At 42.9% G+C, this 22,557-nt stretch overlaps 1 protein-coding gene and 1 long non-coding RNA gene across 2 annotated transcripts; one reads left to right on the top strand and one right to left on the bottom strand.

Annotated features, from left to right (window-relative positions):
* Positions 1-11,661: 11,661 nt before the first annotated feature.
* LOC135517539 (mitogen-activated protein kinase kinase kinase 8-like) lies at positions 11,662-20,469 on the bottom strand. Its single transcript, XM_064941937.1, has 8 exons — positions 20,053-20,469; positions 19,276-19,659; positions 18,877-19,050; positions 18,035-18,296; positions 17,317-17,423; positions 15,638-15,790; positions 13,923-14,169; positions 11,662-13,692 (listed from the first exon to the last, which is right to left on the bottom strand). The coding sequence occupies exons 2-8, from the start codon at positions 19,627-19,629 to the stop codon at positions 13,562-13,564; spliced, it is 1,428 nt and encodes a 475-aa protein (XP_064798009.1). The 5' UTR covers positions 19,630-19,659; positions 20,053-20,469; the 3' UTR covers positions 11,662-13,561.
* Positions 14,183-16,976, top strand: LOC135517540 (uncharacterized). Its single transcript, XR_010452044.1, has 3 exons — positions 14,183-14,212; positions 15,028-15,098; positions 16,793-16,976. It is a non-coding gene; the product is annotated as an uncharacterized LOC135517540 (long non-coding RNA).
* Positions 20,470-22,557: the final 2,088 nt, after the last annotated feature.

The following is a 22,557-nucleotide window of genomic DNA, read 5'->3' as shown; positions in this document are numbered from 1 at the left end:
CAAGGCAATCAAACAAGCTAAGCGTCAGTATAGAGACAAAGTAGAATCTCAATTCAATGGCTCAGACACAAGAGTTATGTGGCAGGGTCTACAGTCAATCACGGATTACAAAAAGAAAACCAGCCCCATCACGGACCAGGATGTCTTGCTCCCAGGCAGACTAAATAACTTTTTTGCTCGCTTTGAGGACAATACAGTGCCACTGACACAGCCTGCAACCAAAACATGCGGCCTCTCCTCACTGCAGCCGAGGTGAGTAAAACATTTAAACTTGTTAACCCTCGCAAGGCTGCAGGCCCAGACGGCATCCCCAGCTGCGCCCTCAGAGCATGCGCGGACCAGCTGGCTGGTGTGTTTACGGACATATTCAATCAATCCCTATCGCAGTCTGCTGTTCCCACATGCTTCAAGAGGGCCACCATTGTTCCTGTTCCCAAGAAAGCTAAGGTAACTGGGCTAAACGACTATCGCCCCGTAGCACTCACTTCCGTCATCATGAAGTGCTTTGAGAGACTAGTCAAGGACCATATCACCTCCACCCTACCTGACACACTAGACCCACTCCAATTTGCTTACCGCCCAAATAGGTCCACAGACGATGCAATCTCAACCACACTGCCCTAACCCATCTGTTCAAGAGGAATACCTATGTGAGAATGCTGTTCATCGACTACAGCTCGGCATTTAACACCATAGTGCCCTCCAAGCTCGTCATCAAGCTCGAGACCCTGGGTCTCGACCCCTCCCTGTGCAACTGGGTACTGGACTTCCTGACGGAACGCCCCCAGGTGGTGAGGGTAGGCAACAACATCACCCCGCTGATCCTCAACACTGGGGCCCCACAAGGGTGCGTTCTGAGCCCTCTCCTGTACTCCCTGTTCACCCACGACTGCGCGGCCATGCACGCCTCCAACTCAATCATCAAGTTTGCGGACGACACAACAGTGGTAGGCTTGATTACCAACAACAACGAGACAGCCTACAGTGAGGAGGTGAGGGCCCTCGGAGTGTGGTGTCAGGACAATAACCTCATACTCAACGTCAACAAAACTAAGGGGATAATTGTGGACTTCAGGAAACAGCAGAGGGAACACCCCCCTATCCACATCGATGGAACAGTAGTGGAGAGGGTAGTAAGTTAAGTTCCTCGGCATACACATCACAGACAAACTGAATTGGTCCACCCACACAGACAGCATCGTGAAGAAGGCGCAGCAGCGCCTCTTCAACCTCAGGAGGCTGAAGAAATTCGGCGTGTCACCAAAAGCACTCAAACTTCTACAGATGCACAATCGAGGGCATCCTGGCGGGCTGTATCACCGCCTGTACGGCAACTGCTCCGCCCACAACCGTAAGGCTCTCCAGAGGGTATTGAGGTCTGCACAACGCATCACCGGGGGCAAACTACCTGCCCTCCAGGATACCTACACCACCCGATGTTACAGGAAGGCCATAAAGATCAAGGACAACCACCTGAGCCACTGCCTGTTCACCCCGCTATCATCCAGAAGGCGAGGTCAGTACAGGTGCATCAAAGCTGGGACCGAGAGACTGAAAAACAGCTTCTATCTCAAGGCCATCAGACTGTTAAACAGCCACCACTAACATTGAGTGGCTGCTGCCAACACACTGACTCAACTCCAGCCACTTTAATAATGGGAATTGATGGGAAATGTAAAATATATCACTAGCCACTTTAAAACAATGCTACCTAATATAATGTTTACATACCCTACATTATTCATCTCATATGTATACGTATATACTGTACTCTATATCATCTACTGCATTTATGTAATACATGTATCACTAGCCACTTTAACTATGCCACTTTGTTTACATACTCATCTCATATGTATATACTGTACTCGATACCATCTACTGTATCTTGCCTATGCTGCTCTGCACCATCACTCATATTTATGTACACATTCTTTATCCCCTTACTGTGTATAAGAAATTAGTTTTGGAATTTTTAGTTAGATTACATGTTGGTTATTACTGCATTGTCGGAACTAGAAGCACAAGCATTTCGCTACACTCGCATTAACATCTGCTAACCATGTGTATGTGACAAATAAAATTTGATTTGATATAATAAAAATGAAAAACGTGACATGGCTGTTGGCCATTGGCCGGTTAAGATTTTGGGGTGTGGATTTTTGTAAAATGTCTGTTATATACTAATCTATAATGAGACTTTGTCTGATCAGTGTGCAACAGACAATTTTTTGATTGAATGTGAGCTTGAGTGAGCTCAGCCTAAGTCAAACGTGGCATCAGCAAAGAGACCTGACAGCCAATGATTAAAAAAAAAAAGGGTAGAGGTAGAAAGAGCACATTCTACATTGTCACCTCACCCAAAACATCCTATTTTTTTGGGCGGCTAAAACCATTATTTAGTCAAACATGAAAGTGAATTATCCTATTTTGACAGTTAACTATAGCTACTATAGTCTTCTTGTAAACCCATAGTTCTTGACAATCACAAAAAATATCTTAAATCATGCATTCCAGCTTGGACGTGTTAGATAAAACAATAGTTTGAATACCTCTGTCTAGCTATTATACTACTTAATAAAGCACTGTAAATGTCTTCATAAGATGATTACTCGCTTGCCACCAACTGTAGAAGTTAGTGGGACCAGTGACAATAGGGGACAAGGTTAGTCTGGAGCCCTGTAATAGTAGTTAACAGTTAGGGTAGGTGTTCATTCAGGGGAAGACATATTACAGCACTCATTTGCAATATAGCCAAAGTCGTTTGCTTGGCTTTTATAACAGCTTAAGCAGACAGACCAAACAAGAAGAAGCACAGAGTGACAGCGGAGAAGATGCTGAGACAGATAGACAGCACAACATGGAGGCAAACAAAAAGTTGAGTTGGCGGCGTGAAAGTGGTGTGGATAAAATGCCAGGGCTGAATTCTTGTCCCAGTCCGCCCCTGATAAGAGCCCATGATTTGAAGTTGTCCTGAATGGAATAGGTACAGATCAATAGTGGCTGGTGGCACTTTTTAAAATGGGGAAAACAGGCTCATAGTAATGACTGGAACAGAATCAATGGAATTGTTTGAAACACAGCAAACCTTGAGTCCATTCCAGCCATTATTATAAGCTGTCCTCCCCACACCAGCCTCCTCTGGTATAGATTGTCAGAAAATGTAGGCCTCGGCTACACTGCAGGTGCTATTGTAGAGTAAATTCAGATAGTACTTTGCTGCTACCTGGTGGCTAAAAAAAGAAGACTAATGAACCCCATTTATAACTCTAAATATAACCTTGTTTTACTACTGCAATTGTAAGCTAACACTTTTTTGCTTCTAACCTTGGTTAAAACTCTTTTTTTTCTTCTCATGGATCAGTCCTTGCGTCCATAGCTCTTTTTATGAATTTGAGAGTGGTTTACCAAAACTAGTGGCGGGTTAACCACTTTGTTTTTCAAATGCCAGATTGTCCCTTTAATCATCAAGACGGTATAAAGAAAACCACTTGAAATCGTCACATTCTATTTAGAATATTTTCCCTAAGTCATTGAGTCTGCATAATTTTATGATGATTTTTCAGTTTGAGTGAAAACACAATGTGATACTGCAACAAATGTGTGGGGAATATCGGGCTTACACATTTTATATAGGGCATTACATTTGACTCCTACTTTAAGTAGTGCCGAAAATGGTATTTGTGTAATATATCCATGTTTCAAGTAAATGAACATGAAGTTAAAACAACTTTTGCGGCGTGAAACACAGACATGCAGTTACTGGGTCTTGCAACATCCTGATTGTATTGCATTCAATAAGGAACTACCTTTACAATGGCAACAAATGACAGACAGGAAACTAAACAAAGTGCAGCTGATGACTGGCCAACAGAGGAATCTTAAGCTGTTCTTGGTTGGTGTTGCTAGTTGGTACTCTTTTAAAGACAGCCCCTTCTAAAGGGGAGAGTCAAACACAGTGGACCCAGTGACCCCTGACCTCTAACCCCTGTGACATCATAATCTATGACACCTATGATGTGTCCAACGTCTTATACATAGGGTCTTGTACATAGCCAGGATCTTCATTGAGAGTGAAAAAAGTCAAGAGAGGAAAGGAAAAAAGATAAGGGGACATGCAGAGAGAAATAGAGGCAGAGACAACGAGAGAGAGTAAGGAGAATCATCTACGGAGAAACACTTGGACCTTGAAATTAGGGCTATTTTCTGGGAATTGTCTCGGTAGTACGTACCTGATTTGTGGTATAATTCTTGCTGACCACGCGGGGGACCCGGGTTCATTTCCCAGCCTATGCACCAAGACTAAAATCTGGGTTTGATTGTAATTCAACTATTGATATGTTTTGCCAGGCGATTTTGATGTAATACGTTGTCTGTTGCCCAAATGGTCTGCTGGAATAACGTATTGAGGATAGGAGTCGTATTTAAATAACTGAATCACAGAAGAGACAGTTACCTAAATCTAATGCAGATAGGTAGTTTGTGCCCACCAAAATGTTTTTTTTTTATTCTTATGGATTGACTGAGTTAGGTTATACATTTGGCGAATTACATTTTACTGTTAAGTCTTGGACATTTCATAAGTGTGAAGCCGAAAGAGAAGAAGAAGTTGGAAAAAAAAGTTAATCTATAGAGGTAAGTTAAGCAGAACGTTGTTTGAGTAGGGGTTATATTTTCACCTACTGGTAAGAATAGATGAGTTAATTGTGCTCACTGGGCTATATATTTGGCTTTAAGGAATTCAGGTCTAAATAGTTTAAACTATTTCGATTCGTGATAGTTTCTGATTATTGTTGTGTTTTAATGTTGTAAAGCAGTCAAGTAATATGTTAATTAGGGGAATTTCATAGATTTGAAGTACAGTATTGTATCCAAGGGTAGCGCATGTTCAATTAAGTACATATAACCATTGAGGAAATGTAAAACTAATGATTGGATGGAGTACAATGGAATTATCATTAGGTTTTGTTTGTGGTCAATGTTTGGGTTTCTGAATCGGTGTAGTGTAATGAAATGCTGACCAAGTGGTTGTGTTTTTTTTCTGGGAAAAACGTCCGTCATCACGGCCGTCGTTGGAAGGGGACCAAGGTGCAGCATGGTGAGCGTACATTTCCCTTTTATTTGGAATGACACCAACGAAACAAGAAACAACCGTGAAGCTTACGAGGGCTAAGTGCCACTAACACAAGTCAACTACCCACAGAGAGGTGGGAAAAGGGCTGCCTAAGTATGGTTCCCAATCAGAGACAATGATAGACAGCTGTCCCTGATTGAGAACCATATCCAGCCAAAACAAAGAAATACAAAACATAGAAAATAGAACAGAATGCCCAGCCCACATCACACCCTGACGTAACCGAATAGAGAAATAAAATGGCTCTAAGGTTAGGGCGTGACAGAGTGCTTCATTGTCTCTCTTTGGAATGTTTTGTGGCTATAATCTTGAAGGGAGCGAGTGCGAAAGGCATATTCCTACCAAATTGAAAAGGCCTGGAAATGTTTGTTTTTGGGTATGAGATTTCCACTTTTCCTAGAGCCACGATATCTTAAAGGGGTACACACACACAGAATTCTAGAAGTTTTATTTTCTGAGTTAATTAAAACACGTGAATTATTTTGATAAAGGAATGTTCTGGGTGGTATGACTTTTGGTATGACTTTTGACCCCTATCATGGCTTTCCTTTGGTCTGATTAGCCTCAGGGGAGGGCCATTTGGATAATGAATTTAAGGTAATTTGTAATACTGATGTTAAGGTAATTTGTGTCATTCATAATTATGATGGAGTTTATAGTTTTGACATATTTGTAATTTGAACCAATGAGAAGGGCATAACCTTTGACTAAGGGTAGACTTCCTTAAGTCTCTCCCATGGCCAAACGGGTACAATCATTTCCTTGGAGGGTTTCAGAGTAGTGATTTTGATCTGATTATGTTATTTGAAACTTTGTTTTACCTTTTGACCAGTAGTAGTATATTTTATACAATACTCTCACGGAGAATTATGGGTTAAAAATGGGGCGAAGGTGGGATTATAACAAACTGTCATAAGGTTATTTTTAAACTCACTATTTTGGCTTAAGCAATGTTTAGTAATCTTGCAAGGTTGTATTTTCCCTTAGGTGGTCAATGCAGTATGCAGTGTAAGAAATGTAATACAACAAGGCTGTGAAATTGATATAATAGAAAAGGCAGAAGGAGAAGGGCTCCCCCGCCCTATGCTGGGCCCTAAGGTGACCTTGATGGTTTGGGAGTATAAGTAGGAGGGGGGGGGGGGGGGGCAGGAAGTGAGCAAGATAGAGAGCAGAAGGAATTTGAGGAGAATGACAGGGAGAGACTAGGAGTGAGGAGCAGGAGACCTGGAGCGTTATGAAGGTTAGAATCTCATAAGCCAGGATTGAGAGAACTGAAGTGACACAATAGTTAGATGACGATGAGAAGATACCCCAATTCCCACTCATAACCTTACCCAACCTCATAGCTGGGGACGGAACATAACCAGACACGATAGAAGTCTATAGGGCATGGACACAGAGGGATGTAGCAAGGGCATTAGAAGAGTCGCACACCCTAAGACAGGAATAGAGGGATTCAGAAGAGATTTGGTACAAGGATAAGTTGCCCATACTACCTAAGTCATTGTTTAGATATGCAGCAATATTGATACATGGGCAGAGCCATGTATCAACTGTGGGGATGGTGGAAATAATAAGAAAGCACTTTGTAGCATACGGGATCACAAATTACTTTAAAAGAAAGTGTTCCAGATGTGTTATTTGTGCACAGAATAATCACCAGAGTAGACAGAAAGCAAGCTTAGAAAAACACATGAGTACAGGAAAAAATTGGATACAGTGCTTACCTATTGTGTTAATGACTATAAGTATTTGGTAGACCCCACAGAATGCCAGAATTAGGACGATTGGAACAAGCAGATATAGAAGTAGAGAATAGTATGGCTGAACACATGAGGTTGTTCATTAACCAAACCTGTATGTCAAAGATTGTATGCCCAACAGGAGAACTACAGGAGGTTACACACAAGATTTGGCCAGGAGACTGGGTCCAATCACTAAAGAAAAAGGACTGGAAGCAGCCACAGTGGGAGGGGCCATACCAAGTGCTCCTATTGACAGCCTTTGCAGTGAGAATAGCTGAAAGAGCTACCTGGGTTCATATCACACATTGAGGGAGGGTAAGACACACTGACACTGTAGAACAATCAGAGTTAGGAGAAGAACCGAATACCAATAAGGTTCAGAGGTTAGCTCTCTAACGAATATTCCCTAACCCGCCCTATCCTCCCTGTGTGCGTTCATAGAAGTGAAAGTATGGGTTGGCCTCTAGCTGATGATATGTTCTCCGGGAAGGGGTGGGGCTTTACATGGGTTCTGGTCGGTCTGAGCTGTCTGATTGTGGGAGCCATATTCCTAATACACCATGACCCACCCGAGAAGGCAGAAGGTGGTAACTTGACCCATAGTTTAGAAGATGAGGATTTTGTAATACCAAAGTACAAAAGGTCACTTAATCTGGGAGAAAAAGAGAAGTGAGAGTAGAGCAAAGGAAGGATGTCTCAGTTGAGTTCTATAGACCAAATGTGGTCTCTGACCCCTTGGCAGTCTATAACTATGGGCCTTTATGGAAGATATCTGTGCAGGTCCCCGTGTAATTCATGGAATCAGGTCATAGCTCACACAGAGAGAAGGCTATGTAAATCCACACACCCAATATGGAAACAGATGGAGTATAGTAAAGGTGAGGGGTTTTGACTAATCCGGAGCAAGGGAAGTATTGCATAAAGGTACGAATTACCATTAAAAAAGAAAGAGGATCTCGGGTTATGGTATGTTGGTTTTGACCATGTTTTAGTTGACACTACGGTACCATTCCGGATAAAAGAGGTTAGAGTCGGTGATAGATCTACGGCCAGTCAGAGTCCAAGCAGTTCCCCTGACAAAACAGATATTACCAGTGTAGTCATCCAGAGCCAAGGACCGGTGCAGATAGTTCAGATGAAAGATCCTGGAAGTGATTGAGGTGGAGACTGGGTTTGGGGATTCCAATTTATGGTTGGAATGGATTCAGTATACAGCTAGATCAGTAGCTAAAGAAGAATGTTATGCCTGCGCCACACCTCAGTGTTCACTCGATGGAATTAATTCACCCAGGGGAATGGCCTGTATGGTAAAGCTGTTCACGAAGGCAGCAAAGCCAGACAATGACAGTTGCACTGAACTGCATTATCTGTATCCCCATTACATCCAGACTTCCCCCTTTCACAGTTGCAGGAGGAATTAGGCATTAGTGTTCAAAGGGGAGTGCCTGATGAGTTCAAAGCTAGGAATCAGATATTGGCTGGATTGGAATCAAGCATCTTCTGGTGGTCAACTCTCAATAAAAATGTTGATTGGATTTAATTTTACCTTTATTTTACTAGGCAAGTCAGTTAAGAACAAATTCTTATTTTCAATGACAGCCTAGGAACAGTGGGTTAACTGCCTGTTCAGGGGCAGAACGTCGGCTGGGTAGTGATACACAGTGGTGAGAACTCTGGAGAAGGATACAACTCACCTACTGTTTGTGTGCATGTATGTGCATAGGATACCTACTGTTTGTGTGGAACTAAGGAGCAAGATATAAGGTGGATGTCTTTGTATAATGGATTTCAGAGTACTCGTGAATAAACATTTTGACTATTGTAAACTGGGACTCTTGTCTGTTTCATTCAACCAGAATCTTACAAACTCTGGGTTGCAGACTGAGTAGATTGATCGAAGTTTATGAACATTGATAACGAATTTCTCATAACATCTCCCCACAGCACAAGAGCAAAAAGGTGTGCGGGTGATGGGAATTATGGAACTCCCAGCATGACTCACAATAGTACTGGTATCCACTAGAGACAAGGGTTTCCTAATAGAGCAGGTAGCTATAAAATGTCCTGCCCCGCCACAGTACAGACAACAGTTACTATTCCTGCTTCGTGAGCATTCCGCAACTGATAACCTCTCTTTCCCAACTGCATAGGCTCAGGAGTATCCAACTCACCCGTCGTAGATTTGAGGGGGCTTGGGTGGCTTCAAATCCTCTCAGCAGAGCTGCCTTCGGAAACTTCCAGATTCCCTTGGAGGTGAACGCGCCATAGCGGGTGGACGAGTGTGCATGAGACCAGACCTCTCACTCTTGCGTTCCCTTAAGCATCTATCAATTTTAATGGTGCCAAGGGAGTGGAGATCTATCGTCAATTCCCGAGCAGCTACAGTACCGCATCCTTTACCTCCTCAGATAATCCGTGCAGAAAAGAGACTCCGGATTCCAGGCACTCTCGGCAGCCAACGTGTGAAAATCAACCACTTAGTCTGCCACACTACGGGAGATTTGACGTAAGTCAAGCAGTTTACTGGCCCTTTTTCACAGAAACCGAAGACTCAAATACCTTTCTCACTTCTGCCATGAATTCCTCCAGATGACCACATATGGCAGATTGTTGCTCCCAAACTGCCATAGCCCAGGAGAGCGCCCTTCCCGACATTAGCATAATAATATACACTATCTTCGATCTGTCTGAAGGAAACGAAGATGGCTGTAACGCAAAAATAAGCAATCACTGAGAGAAAACCCCGGCAGGTACCAGGATTCCCCGAACATCGCTCCAGAGGTGGTAAGCGGGGTTCTCGGGGAGCCAGGATAGGCTATACAAACTCACCACAGATAGGGGGAAAATTACTGGGTGATTGGGGTTTTTCTGAGGTGGCAGGTAGATAACTCCCTGATTGGCTCCATAATAGCCATTAACTCATGGTCGTGGCATTCCGTCAAGGACCTGAGCCCTTCCAAAAAGGGCCTGGACCAACTCCTCATGTCTCATAATGGTGGCTCCCTGCAGGGAGACAGCGTGGGAGAGTTGGTCCAAGTCTGCTGGGTCTGTCATGGCCAGTTCGCAGTTACAGATCCCAGAAACAGGCAAGGGTCAAAAACCAGGAGGACTAGAAAAAGGAGAATAGCAAAAGGAGTATGGGGCAAAACACACTGGTTGACTTGACTCAACATACAAGACAAAGAAACACAGAGAGACAGGAAACACAGGGATAAATACACTGGGGAAAATAAGTGGCACCTGGAGGGGGTGGAGACAATCACAGGAACAGGTGAAAGAGGTCAGGGCGTGACACATAGATGACAAATTGCAAGAACAGATCACTCTTTAGTCAGATGTGTAATTTATCCTGTTATTAATCACAAAAATAATGTTTCACCAAATATTGTGTCACAAAATGTTTGGCAGAAGTTTGCAAATGTTTGCCACTCTTGGTGAATCTGGGACAAACAAGCTCAAGCTGGACAGAAATGTGATGAACTGACATGTTGGAAAGGTTGCATCCTATGACGGTGCCACATTGAACGTCTCTGAGCTCTTCGGTATGGGCCATTCCACTGCCAATGTTTGTCTATAGAGACTGCATGGCGGTGTGCTCAATTTTATACCCATCAGCAACGGTGTGGCTGAAATAGCCGAATCCACTAATTTGAAGGGGTCCACATACTTTTGTATATATGTGTATTACTCTCTCTAGAACATTAATTCCACCTCAAGTGAAACCCTATGTGGGCTTGGTGTGAGCTATTTGTTATTTTATCTGATCCAGGCATGCACGTCCTTTTCACACTCACACTGTGGCTTCATCCCAAATGGCAACCTATCCTTTAGTGCACTACTTTTGACCAGGGCCTATAATGCTATGGTTAAAAGTAGTGCCTATATGTGGGAGAGGGTGAAATTCAAAGGGACTTGCCTGAGATCTATTAGTAAATAAACTGATGATGCTACAGCAGGTATGCAGCTAAGTGTTATCCTCATCTATTCCTACAGACATATTTGGTCATCAAATGTCATAGTGTTAGTCATAGCTGAGGTCAGGGAATATCTAGTTCTGAATACCCTCGGTCCTGAAATCTATTTGTAAATCAATTAATGAGCCTACCCCTCTCATCTCCTCTCCTCTCCTCCTCTTCTGATGATTCTGCTGCAGGCCCTATGTATATTCTGGATCTCAGCCATACATAGTTATCAGTGTTAGTAATAACTGAGGTCAAGGAATACCTGGTTGTCAACCACCCCCAACCTACCAGTCCTGCCCACCCACTGTTACTATGATACCAATGAGACTACGCTATGGAAGCAACATGCTTCCTGATCAGAAGCAAATGGAGCTCGGATGCTATCTAAGAAGTGTTCATACACAAAACTACCTATGATGACAGAGACAGATACTGTCGTTATGTAACAGAAGCATTTGAACATGCTGAATGGATGCCCTCCTATGTAGTGGTTGAAGGCAGAGTTGTAATTGAAATAGTATGCAAACTTTATCATAGCAATTTGCAATTTTTTTACGTTTTCAAGAGTACGAACTAGTACAGTATCTACGTGAGTTTGTGTGTATGAGCTGACTGACTGCTCTGTGATGATTTTTGGACAGATTATTATTCATCCAAAACATGATCACAGAGAAAAAGAGGTACACATGAAAACTTCCCCCCTCCTCCCACTCCCCCTATACTCACTCATAGAAAGAGATACACCAACTGTTTTATCTAGCTCTTCATATGGTCAAGAATACATTATGTCATAAATTCATATAAATGTGATTAAAACACGTGTTGGCTTTTCATTTAATTCAGGTTAATGATATGACATTTTATTCAACTAACATGACAGAAATAAGTAGTGTATGAGACAAAGTCTGAAGAAAATTAACAAAATGCTATATTGAAATTAATGTGTGTACAAAACAGCACTGGTCATCTCATTGGATATACTTGAACGCAGCATGTAAGGTATTGGTTTCATGAGCTGAAATAAAAGATTCTGTAATTTTTCATTGGCACAATAAGTTTATTTCTCTCAAATTTTGTGCACAAATTTGTTTACATTACTGTTAGCGAGCATTTCTCCTTTGCCAAGATAATCTATCCAATCGGACAGGTGTGTCATATCAAGAAGCTAATTAATCAGCATGATCATTACACAGGTGCACCTTGTGCTGGGGACAATAAAAGGCCACTCTAAAATGTGCAGTTTTGTGACACAACACAATTCCACAGATGTCTCAAGTTTTGAGGGAGCACGCAGTTGGCATGCTGACTGTAGGAATGTCCACCAGAGCTGTTGCCCAATAATTTGATGTTAATTTTTCTATTATAAGCCGCCTCCAACACTAATTTAGAGAATTTGGCAGTACGTCCAACCGGCCTGACAACCGCAGACCACGTGTACGGCGTTGTGTGGACGAATTGTTGGCAACTTGAATGCAGAGATACCGTGACGAGATCCTGAGTCTCATTGTCGTGCCATTCATCTGCAGCAATCACCTCATGTTTCAGTATGATAACGCACGGCCCCATGTCGCAAGGATCTCTACACAATTCTGCTGAAAATGTCCAACTCCTTCCATGGCCTGCATATTCACCAGATATGTCACCCATTCAGCATGTTTGGGATGCTTTGGATCGACGTGTACAGCAGCGTATTCCAGTTCCCACCAACATCCAGCAACTTCGCACAGCCATTGAAGGGGTAGGACAACATTCCAAGGGCCACAATCGACAGTCTGATCAACTCTATGCGAAGGAGATGTGCCGCGCTTTATGAGGAAAATGGTGGTTCACACCAGATACGGCTTGGTTTTCTGATCCACGCCCCCTACCTTTTTTAAGGTATCTGTGACCAACAGATGCATATCTGTATTCCCAGTCATGTGAAATCATAGATTAGGGTCGAATGAATTTATTTCAATTGACTTATTTCCTTATTGTAAACTCAGTAAAATCTTTGAAATTGTTGCAAGTGGCATTTATATTTTTATTCACTATGAAAGAAAACTGCATACCCAACAGGTAAAGAACAATGATCACACAAATAAAGTAACAAATTAATCAGTCATGTACATGGTGTAACTTGCATAGCAATTCGCAAAATCACTTCTCATATTCCTTAGGAACAAACACAAATAAGTTTCAGGTCAGAAATCATAGTTTTCATATTGACACAAAATAATAGAATGACGTCTCAATCACAAGACCCATTCAGATGCATTTCTTTAAGAAACAAACTTGTATAAGATGCTTATACAGTATATCATGTATCTACAGAACATCCCACAAGATGTCACTGATTCCACTGTTAGCCAGTGAAACACAGTGTTACTGAGTAACACATCTCTTACATCCAATGAACCGCTGCATTGTTGAGAGATGGCAAATTAAGGCAGCTACAGAAACCACTCTTCAGACATTGGTCAATTTCATCACACGAGTCCAGCGCCATTGAAGTGCAGGCTATTTACTGTCTCTATCCAATTTTCTGTCCTTCTGGTATCTCTTTCCAAAAGCATCAGTCACACCTTCTCCGTTGAGTCTTCATGAGTCCCGAACTCAACTTCTTGAGAGTCTCTGACCTAACAGTTCACCAGTACCAGGCTAGGTGAAAGGTAACAGTTATCTCTGATATCTTTACCTCTGAAGGAAATACAAATTTCCTTCAGAGGTTAGGCTCAGGGTTAGCCATACTCTGTGGCAGGGGGACCTCTCACTAGATTATAGTATCCAGCCATTGCCCCCAAGTCGATGTACAGGGATCCCTTTCTCCTCAGGTGGGCAGAGTCCTCAGGCTCAGAGTACAATGAGGATTCTGTGAAGAGAAAGAGAATTGTTGTTGTATTAATAGGTGCCCTCATATGCAAATTTGTGAGTGTGTACTCTGTCATTTGAATATCAGAGAAACATGCACTTGAAAACATATCATATGTACAGTTTATTAGCATATCCCTAAAAGTCCCAACCCTGTGAGGAACAGTATATAAAACAGTTTATTTTAGGGAACAACAATGATAGAGAACAGTAAAATATAGAAGTCCCTACCCTGTGTGGTGTCAGGCTGCTGGCTATGCTGCCTCAGTAGAGGGTGGGAGGCCTCCACCAGGGCTGAGTCCAGGCTCCAGCAGCGTGGCTGTTCCTCTCTGGGAGGGTTGATGGCCTCGTCCCTCAGGAGCTTGGCTGCAGAGCTGCGCTTGGCAGGGTTCCTCTCCAGGGCTGTCTCTAGGAAGGACCGCATGACACCACTGCAGTCCTCCGCTATGTCCTCCAGGGGAGGGGCCTGCTTGTGGATCTGAGGGGAGAGAGGAAGATATGATCAGAGGTCTCCAGGTAAGGTGAGTTTAGATGGATGGGCGTTTGCACTTTTGGGACTATTGCACCAGGCAAGTTCAATCAAGCACAGCTAAAGTATTTGAAGAAAAAACAACTGATCGAATCTACTCCTCGATGCTTTCTTCCAATCTTGTTAAATACAGTTTCTGGTAGGGTGAAACTAAAAGTTATCCTGCATTGAATCTGCACCTCTATGCTATCTGACGGCTCCATCTATTGAGTGTAATATCTTGTAAAATAAGTTTGGTGTACAAGAAAGGGCATCCCTATGACAGTGGAGAATGAGGAAGTAAGTCCTTCCTTCAAGCAGAGATAAATAACGCTTCAAAAAGAGAAACAGGACATATTCAAATCAGGAACATGATCATGGAAAAACACTGTTAAAAGTAAAAACGGAACTACTGTACTGAGACCGAGGGAGTAAACTACTAACGTGTCATAGACAGAGGCTGCCTCCCAAATGGCAACTTATTCCCTACATAGTGCACTACTTTGACCAGGGCCCATAAGGCTTTGGTCAAAGGTAGTGCACTATAATAGGGAATAGGGTGCCATTTAGGATGAAGACAAAGTCACGTTAAGGGACCTGCCTCTCGTGACATTTGAGAAGAAAAAAAAATGTTGCAAGAATCTAGGTCTATGCCGTGGAAATCTGTACAGGGTCATGGAAAAATGTGACTTTTGGGTGGGTGCAGCAAAACAGGTGTTAATGAAATTCTACTAGGTATAGTCCACTTTGCCTCTGACCTACCTCTATCATAAACAGTTTGTTTGATCTTCAGTGAATGTAAGTCAAACTGCATTTGTCTGTTTCAAGGTATAACTGGCCACAAACAGGCGAGGGGTTTATCCTCCTTCGGCCCTGTCAGTGAAGCAAGAGGAAGGCCTGTAAGTTCACCATTCACTCGTCTATACACTTCATCCATCCACTTTTCGTTAATACTTGGTGGAGTTGTCACTGATTATGTCCCATGCAAAAACAGATTCAGCTACACAGCTCCATATGTGTTCTGTCAATTTCTATGCATATATTGGAAGTGTACAGAAGTCATTTGTGAACTGTCAGGATATGCTTACTATGTAGAGGTAGGATGGGTAGGGAGGGAGATAGGTAGGGTGGTACTTACTATGTAGAGGTAGGATGGGTAGGGAGGGAGATAGGTAGGGTGGTACTTACTATGTAGAGGTAGGATGGGTAGGGAGGGAGATAGGTAGGGTGGTACTTACTATGTAGAGGTAGGATGGGTAGGGAGGGAGATAGGTAGGGTGGTACTTACTATGTAGAGGTAGGATGGGTAGGGAGGGAGATAGGTAGGGTGGTACTTACTATGTAGAGGTAGGATGGGTAGGGAGGGAGATAGGTAGGGTGGTACTTACTATGTAGAGGTAGGATGGGTAGGGAGGGAGATAGGTAGGGTGGTACTTACTATGTAGAGGTAGGATGGGTAGGCGGTGCGTGGGTATCTCCTGACCCAGGGTGGGTTGCCAGTCTGCATATGGATGATGGTGGTGCCCAGGCTGTAGATATCTGTCTTGGTGTTGTGTCCTCGACAAAGAACCACCTCCGGGCTCATATACATCTGGGGAAGAAAACACAAGACAACTGTTACTCACAGGGTCAACGGCATAATCCCAATTGTAGAAGAAGAAAATAAGTGTTTGGAAAGTACACAACATTTTTCTTTATCAAATGTCATTTTTTGTTATGTCGTCATGAAGCCAGTGATAATAATAACAATCACAACATGAAAAAAGCAAAGAGAAGAGTTCTCTGATAATGCACAGTGTCTCTATGACTATGTAATAATACAAGAACCCTAAGAGCAGCTGGGCTTATGTTAGGCTCTGTACTGTATAGCTAATATGGTACTTGAGATATGGTCTGTCAACTGGAATTTCCAGCAGCCTCAGCAGCTCCACTCCTTTGGCTAGCTGTCTGTTTGGTAGCCCTTTCCCTCCCTGTTATTAATGCTGTGCGGGGTGTCTAGCTCTCTGCTCTGGGACTTTCCCACTCTGTCACCAAGGGTATAGGTTACCACAGAGGGTAGTGGAGTGAATTGGGAAAATATAGATGAGGCAATCACTATGATCTTTCTTAAGACCCTCCCTTTCCTGATCCTCCTGTTCCTCCTGTTCCTAACTACATTTGAATCTGAAAATGCTACTGTTCAAAGGCATTCAACCTTAAGCACTGTACATTTTGTAGCCTATGCAGCCTTTTGTAGCCTATGTAAAACTCTGTAGCCTATACATTACACACAGCAATCAATAGTCCACCGTACAAGATCTCTCTCACGTCCTGACCTTAGTTCCTTTTTTTATGTCTCTATTTTAGGTTGGTCAGGGCATGAGATGGGGTGGGCATTCTATGTTTTGTTCTATGTTTGTATTTCCGTGCGTTTGGCCTGGTATGGTTCCCAATCAGAGGCAGCTGTCAATCATTGTCTCTGATTGAGAACCATACTTAGGCAGCCTGTTTTTCCACTATGATTTGTGTGTAGTTATTTTCTGTGTTTCACCATACAGAGCTGTTTCGGTTTTCATTTATTTTCTCTTGTTTTCTGTGTTCAATTATATTTCAGTAAAATATATTATGGACACTTACCACGCTGTGCATTGGTCCGATCTCTCATACTCCTCATCAGAGGAAGAAGAAAACCGTTACAATCTCTTCATGTTTGATGTGATTTCATTGCACCTTTTTTTGACTGAGACACTGTGAGAGGAGCACTGACTTGTCTTCTGAATAAATCATTATCAGACTGTGCTGAGGCATTGCGTGATCTCAATCCCAAAACTAGAAACAGCATTTTTTCCTTCTAGTTAAACACACTTATTTAACTTCTCATGGATTAACTGGAGTAGGATGGTTCTTCCAATTCATTGCTCTTGTTGTTTGTCATGTCATAGGTCATCATGGTTCGGGTCAATTCCATTTCAATTCCGAAACCTGAAATTCCAATTTAAAAAATGTTGATTGACTGAATTGAAAACGAATTGACCCCAAACCTCTAGGTCATGGCATAGACCCGAGGGTGTATTTTGTTGTCATGTCATAGGCCTGAGGGTGTTGAAGAGAAAAAAAGGGAGCAGCAGAATCACTCACCTCTGTGCCTCGTAGATCCCTAGGGGTGTATACTTTCTCTGTCATCTGTACCGTCAGGCCAAAATCTACCAGAACCGCTTTGTCTGACATCAGGACGATGTTGCTGGCTGAAGAGCGAGGGGGAGGGAGGGAGAGTGAGATTCACCATAAAAGCTGCGTAGTTCAGCCATGTCATACATAGCTAAAGAACCTTGTTGCAAGATACAGTATAGTCTCAGAACCCAGAAGCAAATATAGTGTGGACTAACTAGCTACAGTGCTATGTTATTAGTCAATCTACTTTCAAAGGTCAATACTTATTCTATAATAGTCTATGTGATGAGAACTGTACATACATTCAAAGGAAATGAGAAGTACATTATAGAGGGAGCGCCGTGGTTTCTTAAGGTGTCAGCGGCTGAGTTTCCTATGAAGCCGTTTCTTTAAGCTGCAGTCTACTCTAAAGCCCTTAGTAGATGATGTAAAGTGTAAACATGTAAAGTGGCTGATGACAGTCACAGGCCCCAAACACACTAGCGTGCGTGTATGTGTAGACATACCTGGGTTCCATTTCTGCTGTATTTGGGGCTAGAATTCTTAGAAACCCTAGGTTTTTAAACCCTGGTAAAAGTAGAGGCTGTATGCCTATTACTCTTCTTCTCCCTCTTACGCGTACTCTTACGCTAGTCTCTGTCTACTAATGTGTGTTTTTCAACATTTGTTTTGGGCTCTTACTCACGTTTGATGTCGTGGTGGATGACATTGTGAGAGTGTAGGTACTCCAAGCCCCGGAGGACTTGCTTGGTGACCCAGATTATCTCAAACTCCCTCATGGGGCCACAGCTGTCCAATTTCTCCAGAACCGACCCTCCCTCGCCGGCTTCCATGAACAGGTGGATGTTTTGGTCCCAGAGGAGAGCACCATAGAGCTCTGCAATGTTCTCATGACGGAACCGTGCCTGGATCTCCACATCGGCTGGTTTGAAGTGTTCCATGGGGATCTAGGAGCATGGATATAACCATTAAGGCACCAAGTCTTTAGTATGTAAACTTTCCAATGACTATTGAATAACCAGACCAGGAAGCCACTCTCATCATGTGTAACTATTTGTGGGCTGACATAATATCAATGCTATCCTCACCCCAGGTGAATAACTGCAGGCCTAATCATTAAGCTCAAAATGAAAACATAGATATCAAATGAGAACTTTAGCGGGGAAAACATGTGGTGATATGGTGATATTCTATAATGCCGTTTGATTCTTTCCCACTGCATTTGTTATTGTCTGAAACCAGAGCTGTTACTGTGGGGGGTTTCTGTTGAGTTTCCTGTGGGGTAGGCAGCCAAATACTTTCAGTTTCCATCCATATGCAATGCTGGCTTTTTTGTGTCACAGTGAAAACAATGATCTTCTTGCATAGTGTTGTTGCAAGTTTCAAAGTGTCTGTGTGCAAAGGCCTGACTGACTTGACATGCGACATGATGCTTTGACATGGGTTTTTGTCCTAACGAACTGGTTGCTTCGAGAAATGTATTCTGCAAACATGCCAGACATTCCAGCACGGGGCTCATTGACTCACCAGTTTGCATGCCATTCTCTTCCTGGTTATGGCATCCTGAGCCAAGTGGACTTTCCCAAAAGAGCCCTTTGGAACATGGCCGCCGGAGCCAGGAGTCTTATAGGTCCACTTCCATGGAAACAGTAACACATCTGAATCGATGCGATAGTGACCCTTCTTCATCCCCATGTGTTTCTGCACAGAAGTAGTGAAATACAGTGTGAGAGGTGCTTCTGACCCAGTAAAGGCAGTTAAAACCCTGTACAAAGAAGTATACTCTTCTTAACTCTACCCATGAACAGACAAACACAGACAGAGACACACACATGCAGTGTCATATCTAACACTAGGAGTCCCTTTGTGAGCAGAATCCATCAACATAGTCTGCTCAAAAGACTAACCAATGTCCTGAAGTCTCACCTTGTTCAGTAACACACCCATCTCCTCCGGCAGGTGCTGCAATACTTCTGGCTGCATGTTAGAGATCTGGTTGACGAAAGAGAGCAAGTCCGACACCGTCCCGTACCTTACCCTGCCACCACTGTTCCCCTGCTGTGTCCCCTGGGACCCTCCTATCACTTCGCCCCACGAATCATCCACTGTCTCCTCGTTCTCGTCCATCTCCTCCTGAGAGAGACCCTCCGCAAACGACGCCCCAGCCTCTTTTTCCTCTTCCTTGGTGTGGTAGAGATGTTCCACCACGTCGATGATGTCCTCTATGTTCATGTGAGCCAGCAGGAGTTCTATTCCAGCATTGTCATATTTGTAATCCATCTTGTTTGATTCACTGCTCCAAAATGGTTTCTGAAATGGAAAGTTGAGATTCCATGATGGAAAGATCCTTTGTTATTCTGATCCTGGTACAGCTTGTTGGGGAAGCAGAGCAAAGGGGGGGGGGGGGGAATCTAATCTATAGATGAACCCATTTTCCTTGCAGATAAAGGTAATTTCACAATTAGCTGGGAAGCCTCTGGTGAAATTGCACCCTCATGTTAGGGACTTCAGAAGCCTTAATAAAGTGATGAAAACATAACAGGGCTAAATTTCCACTTCTCCTAAATCACATGATGTGTTCTCATTGTAACCAAGTGAAGAAGAAGTGCAACTAAATTAATTGACACGTTTTGGAAAACTAAGGTTGCAAGCAAATAAGGCGAATCAGGATTAGTTTATAAAAGCGTAATATCAAATGATTACCTGAGTCTTTGTAATAACTTAGGGTCAGGTCTGACTGCGCTCACTCCATTCTTGCGTCTGTATGCAGTCAACTCTATTGCTCATTGAAGCCTACCGACCCTCACCAGTGAGGAAGTTGTCAACAGAGGAAGTCCATATCAGTCTCCGTGTGCAGGTGTAGTGCTGTATTAATGAAAAACTATGCGAATGCTGTGTGTTACAGTCATAGGGTTCCTTTGTACTTCCGTTTTTCTTTTTCATGTTCCTTAATTTCCCCGTAATATTTGTTTTCCATAGGCGAACGTATTCAGCTCAGAAGCTCAGAGAAAGACTTGCCGTTCATCAGATTCAATAGAATAGTTCGGTATATTCCAATAGTGTGAAACTGCAGCCAGCAATTCGGGGCGTTCCTGCTGCATGTGGGCAGTCTTTCATTATACTCCAGCTGGTTAAGCTAGCACCCAGTGTCCGCTCCCGACTACTAAAAAGCTTCCTTTACCGTCGTTAAAACAGAACTGGGGGAAACCAGTGCCCAACAAGCGGGACGAAGGACACTGTCTAACGTACTGGTGTATGGCTAGCTATCTACCGTTTGCGCCCCGGCGGGGTTAATCCGTTGCTGGCATCCAACATGATTGTGCATTAATTCCCACATACAGGAACGCAATTTAACCCTTCTCCGATTTTTCAATCCTTGCGCTCTATGTGCGTCAATAACAATACTGTGTTTCGCAATGTCTCGTGTTGTTGAAGTTCAATAACAGTTATATGAGAAATTACTTAAGTGATAGAAGTGTAATGAAACTAAACGCAGGTGGTTGCATTACAGAGAGCAAACAAAGTCATTTCAATACAAACAATTAAATTGATCAGTTTGGTATTGCACATGAGTAAAAACCCAATTTTAATATTACAGTTGACTGAGCCTTCTTTGTTCTGTTTGAGCCGTCTCTGAACAGGGGGAACACGCTTATGCGCTTTAATGCCACTCTCAGGGCATCAATGGTGTCCTCCTTTGGCGTGTAGGTTATGTATGAGAGGAAGCGGTAGCCTCTCAAAACGCTTCCAATAACTAGATTCATGCTTTCAAAGAAAGATCGGAACTAGTACTGCTGCTAGGAAGACCAATGTACTCAAAAAGAAACATGAAATCGGTATGTTTTTCATCCAACGATAGAGACGCATCCTGTAAGTAACATGAGCTAGCCATTCATTGTAGGTAACGTTAGCTAGCTAGCTGGCAGTTGCCCCAAGACTACTCCAGTTCAAGCTCCCTGCCACTTGTTAATGTATGTAGTTTAGCTGATCATGCTCAACATTAAAGACATAGGGGCCACAAAGTTGTGGCAAGTAGCTCGCGAAAACACCATACTAGCATGGCATCTGTGTAGTTACCTAGATGGATTAGGCCTACATTTCCATGTCAAAGACGGAAGTGTCGGTCTGTTTTTTTGATTTTGGAACTAAAGGAGGGAGACAAATATTTTTACACATTACAAGAAGCGAGGATAGAGCAGGCAGAGAGATCTGTCCTAATCAGCTGCCCTGCTAAAACCAACAACAAAAAGTTACTGAAGTATTTATCCAGACATGGAAATATCAACACATTTTATATAAGCTATGTAAGTATTTCAGTTGTGCTAAGATATGAATCTACAAATCAACACGAATGTATGGAAACAAAAGCAATGCTGTTTGTATGTAACTACGGTATGATGGGAAATAGCATATCCAAAAATAACTGTACATAATTAAATTAATTCAAAATATTGTATTGTTAAGGGAGTAATTTATAAGGAGATCTATCTTTTCTCCTACACAATGTGGTAATTACCACCCCCTCTCAATACTAAACTGTGACCTAATGATATTGTCTAAAGTCTTAACAAAAAAGACTATAACGCTTTATAAGCAACCCGGTTTACCCTGATCAGGTTGGCTTTTTCCAACACCGGTACGGCGCTGATAGCAAACAAATAAAAGTATATAAAATGGGCTATGAGGACCTGCCAAACCCCTGCCATAGCTCTGCCCCTGGATGCTGAGAATGCATTTGATAGGGTGGAGTGGGGTTTCCTTTTTAAAGCCCTGGAGTCCGATGGATTTAGCCCCCACTTTATATGATGGATCAAAACCCTGTATTTCGGGGGCCAGTGCCACAGTTACCGCCAATGGAACTATTTCTAAGCAATTCAGGCTCCATACAGCCCCACAGTGCAGGTGTCATAATACCCATAAAACCTAGCGGTCAAACAGGGAAATGGTTCCAATCGTTTTCCCACCATCTATCAAATAAAACTCCTGGAGTCTATAGAGTGAACCTTGGAGTAATATCATCTGACTCCAGGCCGTGAAATCACCAAGGCAGAATGGAATGAGGTTTTCGGCAGATGTCTCTAAAGCTAACACAATCGAAAACGATACACCTTTACCATTCGACTCCTAGTAAGCTTCACAGGGTCGGTCTGAAGCCCACAGACGCCTGCTGCTGCAGATGTTCATCTGAAGAGGGGACTTATCTACATA

This window comes from Oncorhynchus masou, chromosome 28 (genome assembly GCF_036934945.1).
Source record: "Oncorhynchus masou masou isolate Uvic2021 chromosome 28, UVic_Omas_1.1, whole genome shotgun sequence".
NCBI lineage: Eukaryota > Metazoa > Chordata > Actinopteri > Salmoniformes > Salmonidae > Oncorhynchus > Oncorhynchus masou.
The sequence above is the reverse complement of the archived record's forward strand: the minus strand, read 5'-3'. Positions and strand labels throughout refer to the sequence as shown.

What these genes read in the sequence shown, in the direction of transcription:
- LOC135517539 (XM_064941937.1), bottom strand. Translation starts at nt 19,629, where the DNA reads ATGGATTACAAATATGACAATGCTGGAATAGAACTCCTGCTGGCTCAC. An exon ending in TGGGTGTGTTACTGAACAAG is followed by an intron (nt 19,051 to 19,275) that starts GTGAGACTTCAG and finishes ACTTCTGTGCAG; the next exon opens with AAACACATGGGGATGAAGAA. An exon ending in CATCCACCACGACATCAAAC is followed by an intron (nt 17,424 to 18,034) that starts GTGAGTAAGAGC and finishes CTCGCTCTTCAG; the next exon opens with CCAGCAACATCGTCCTGATG.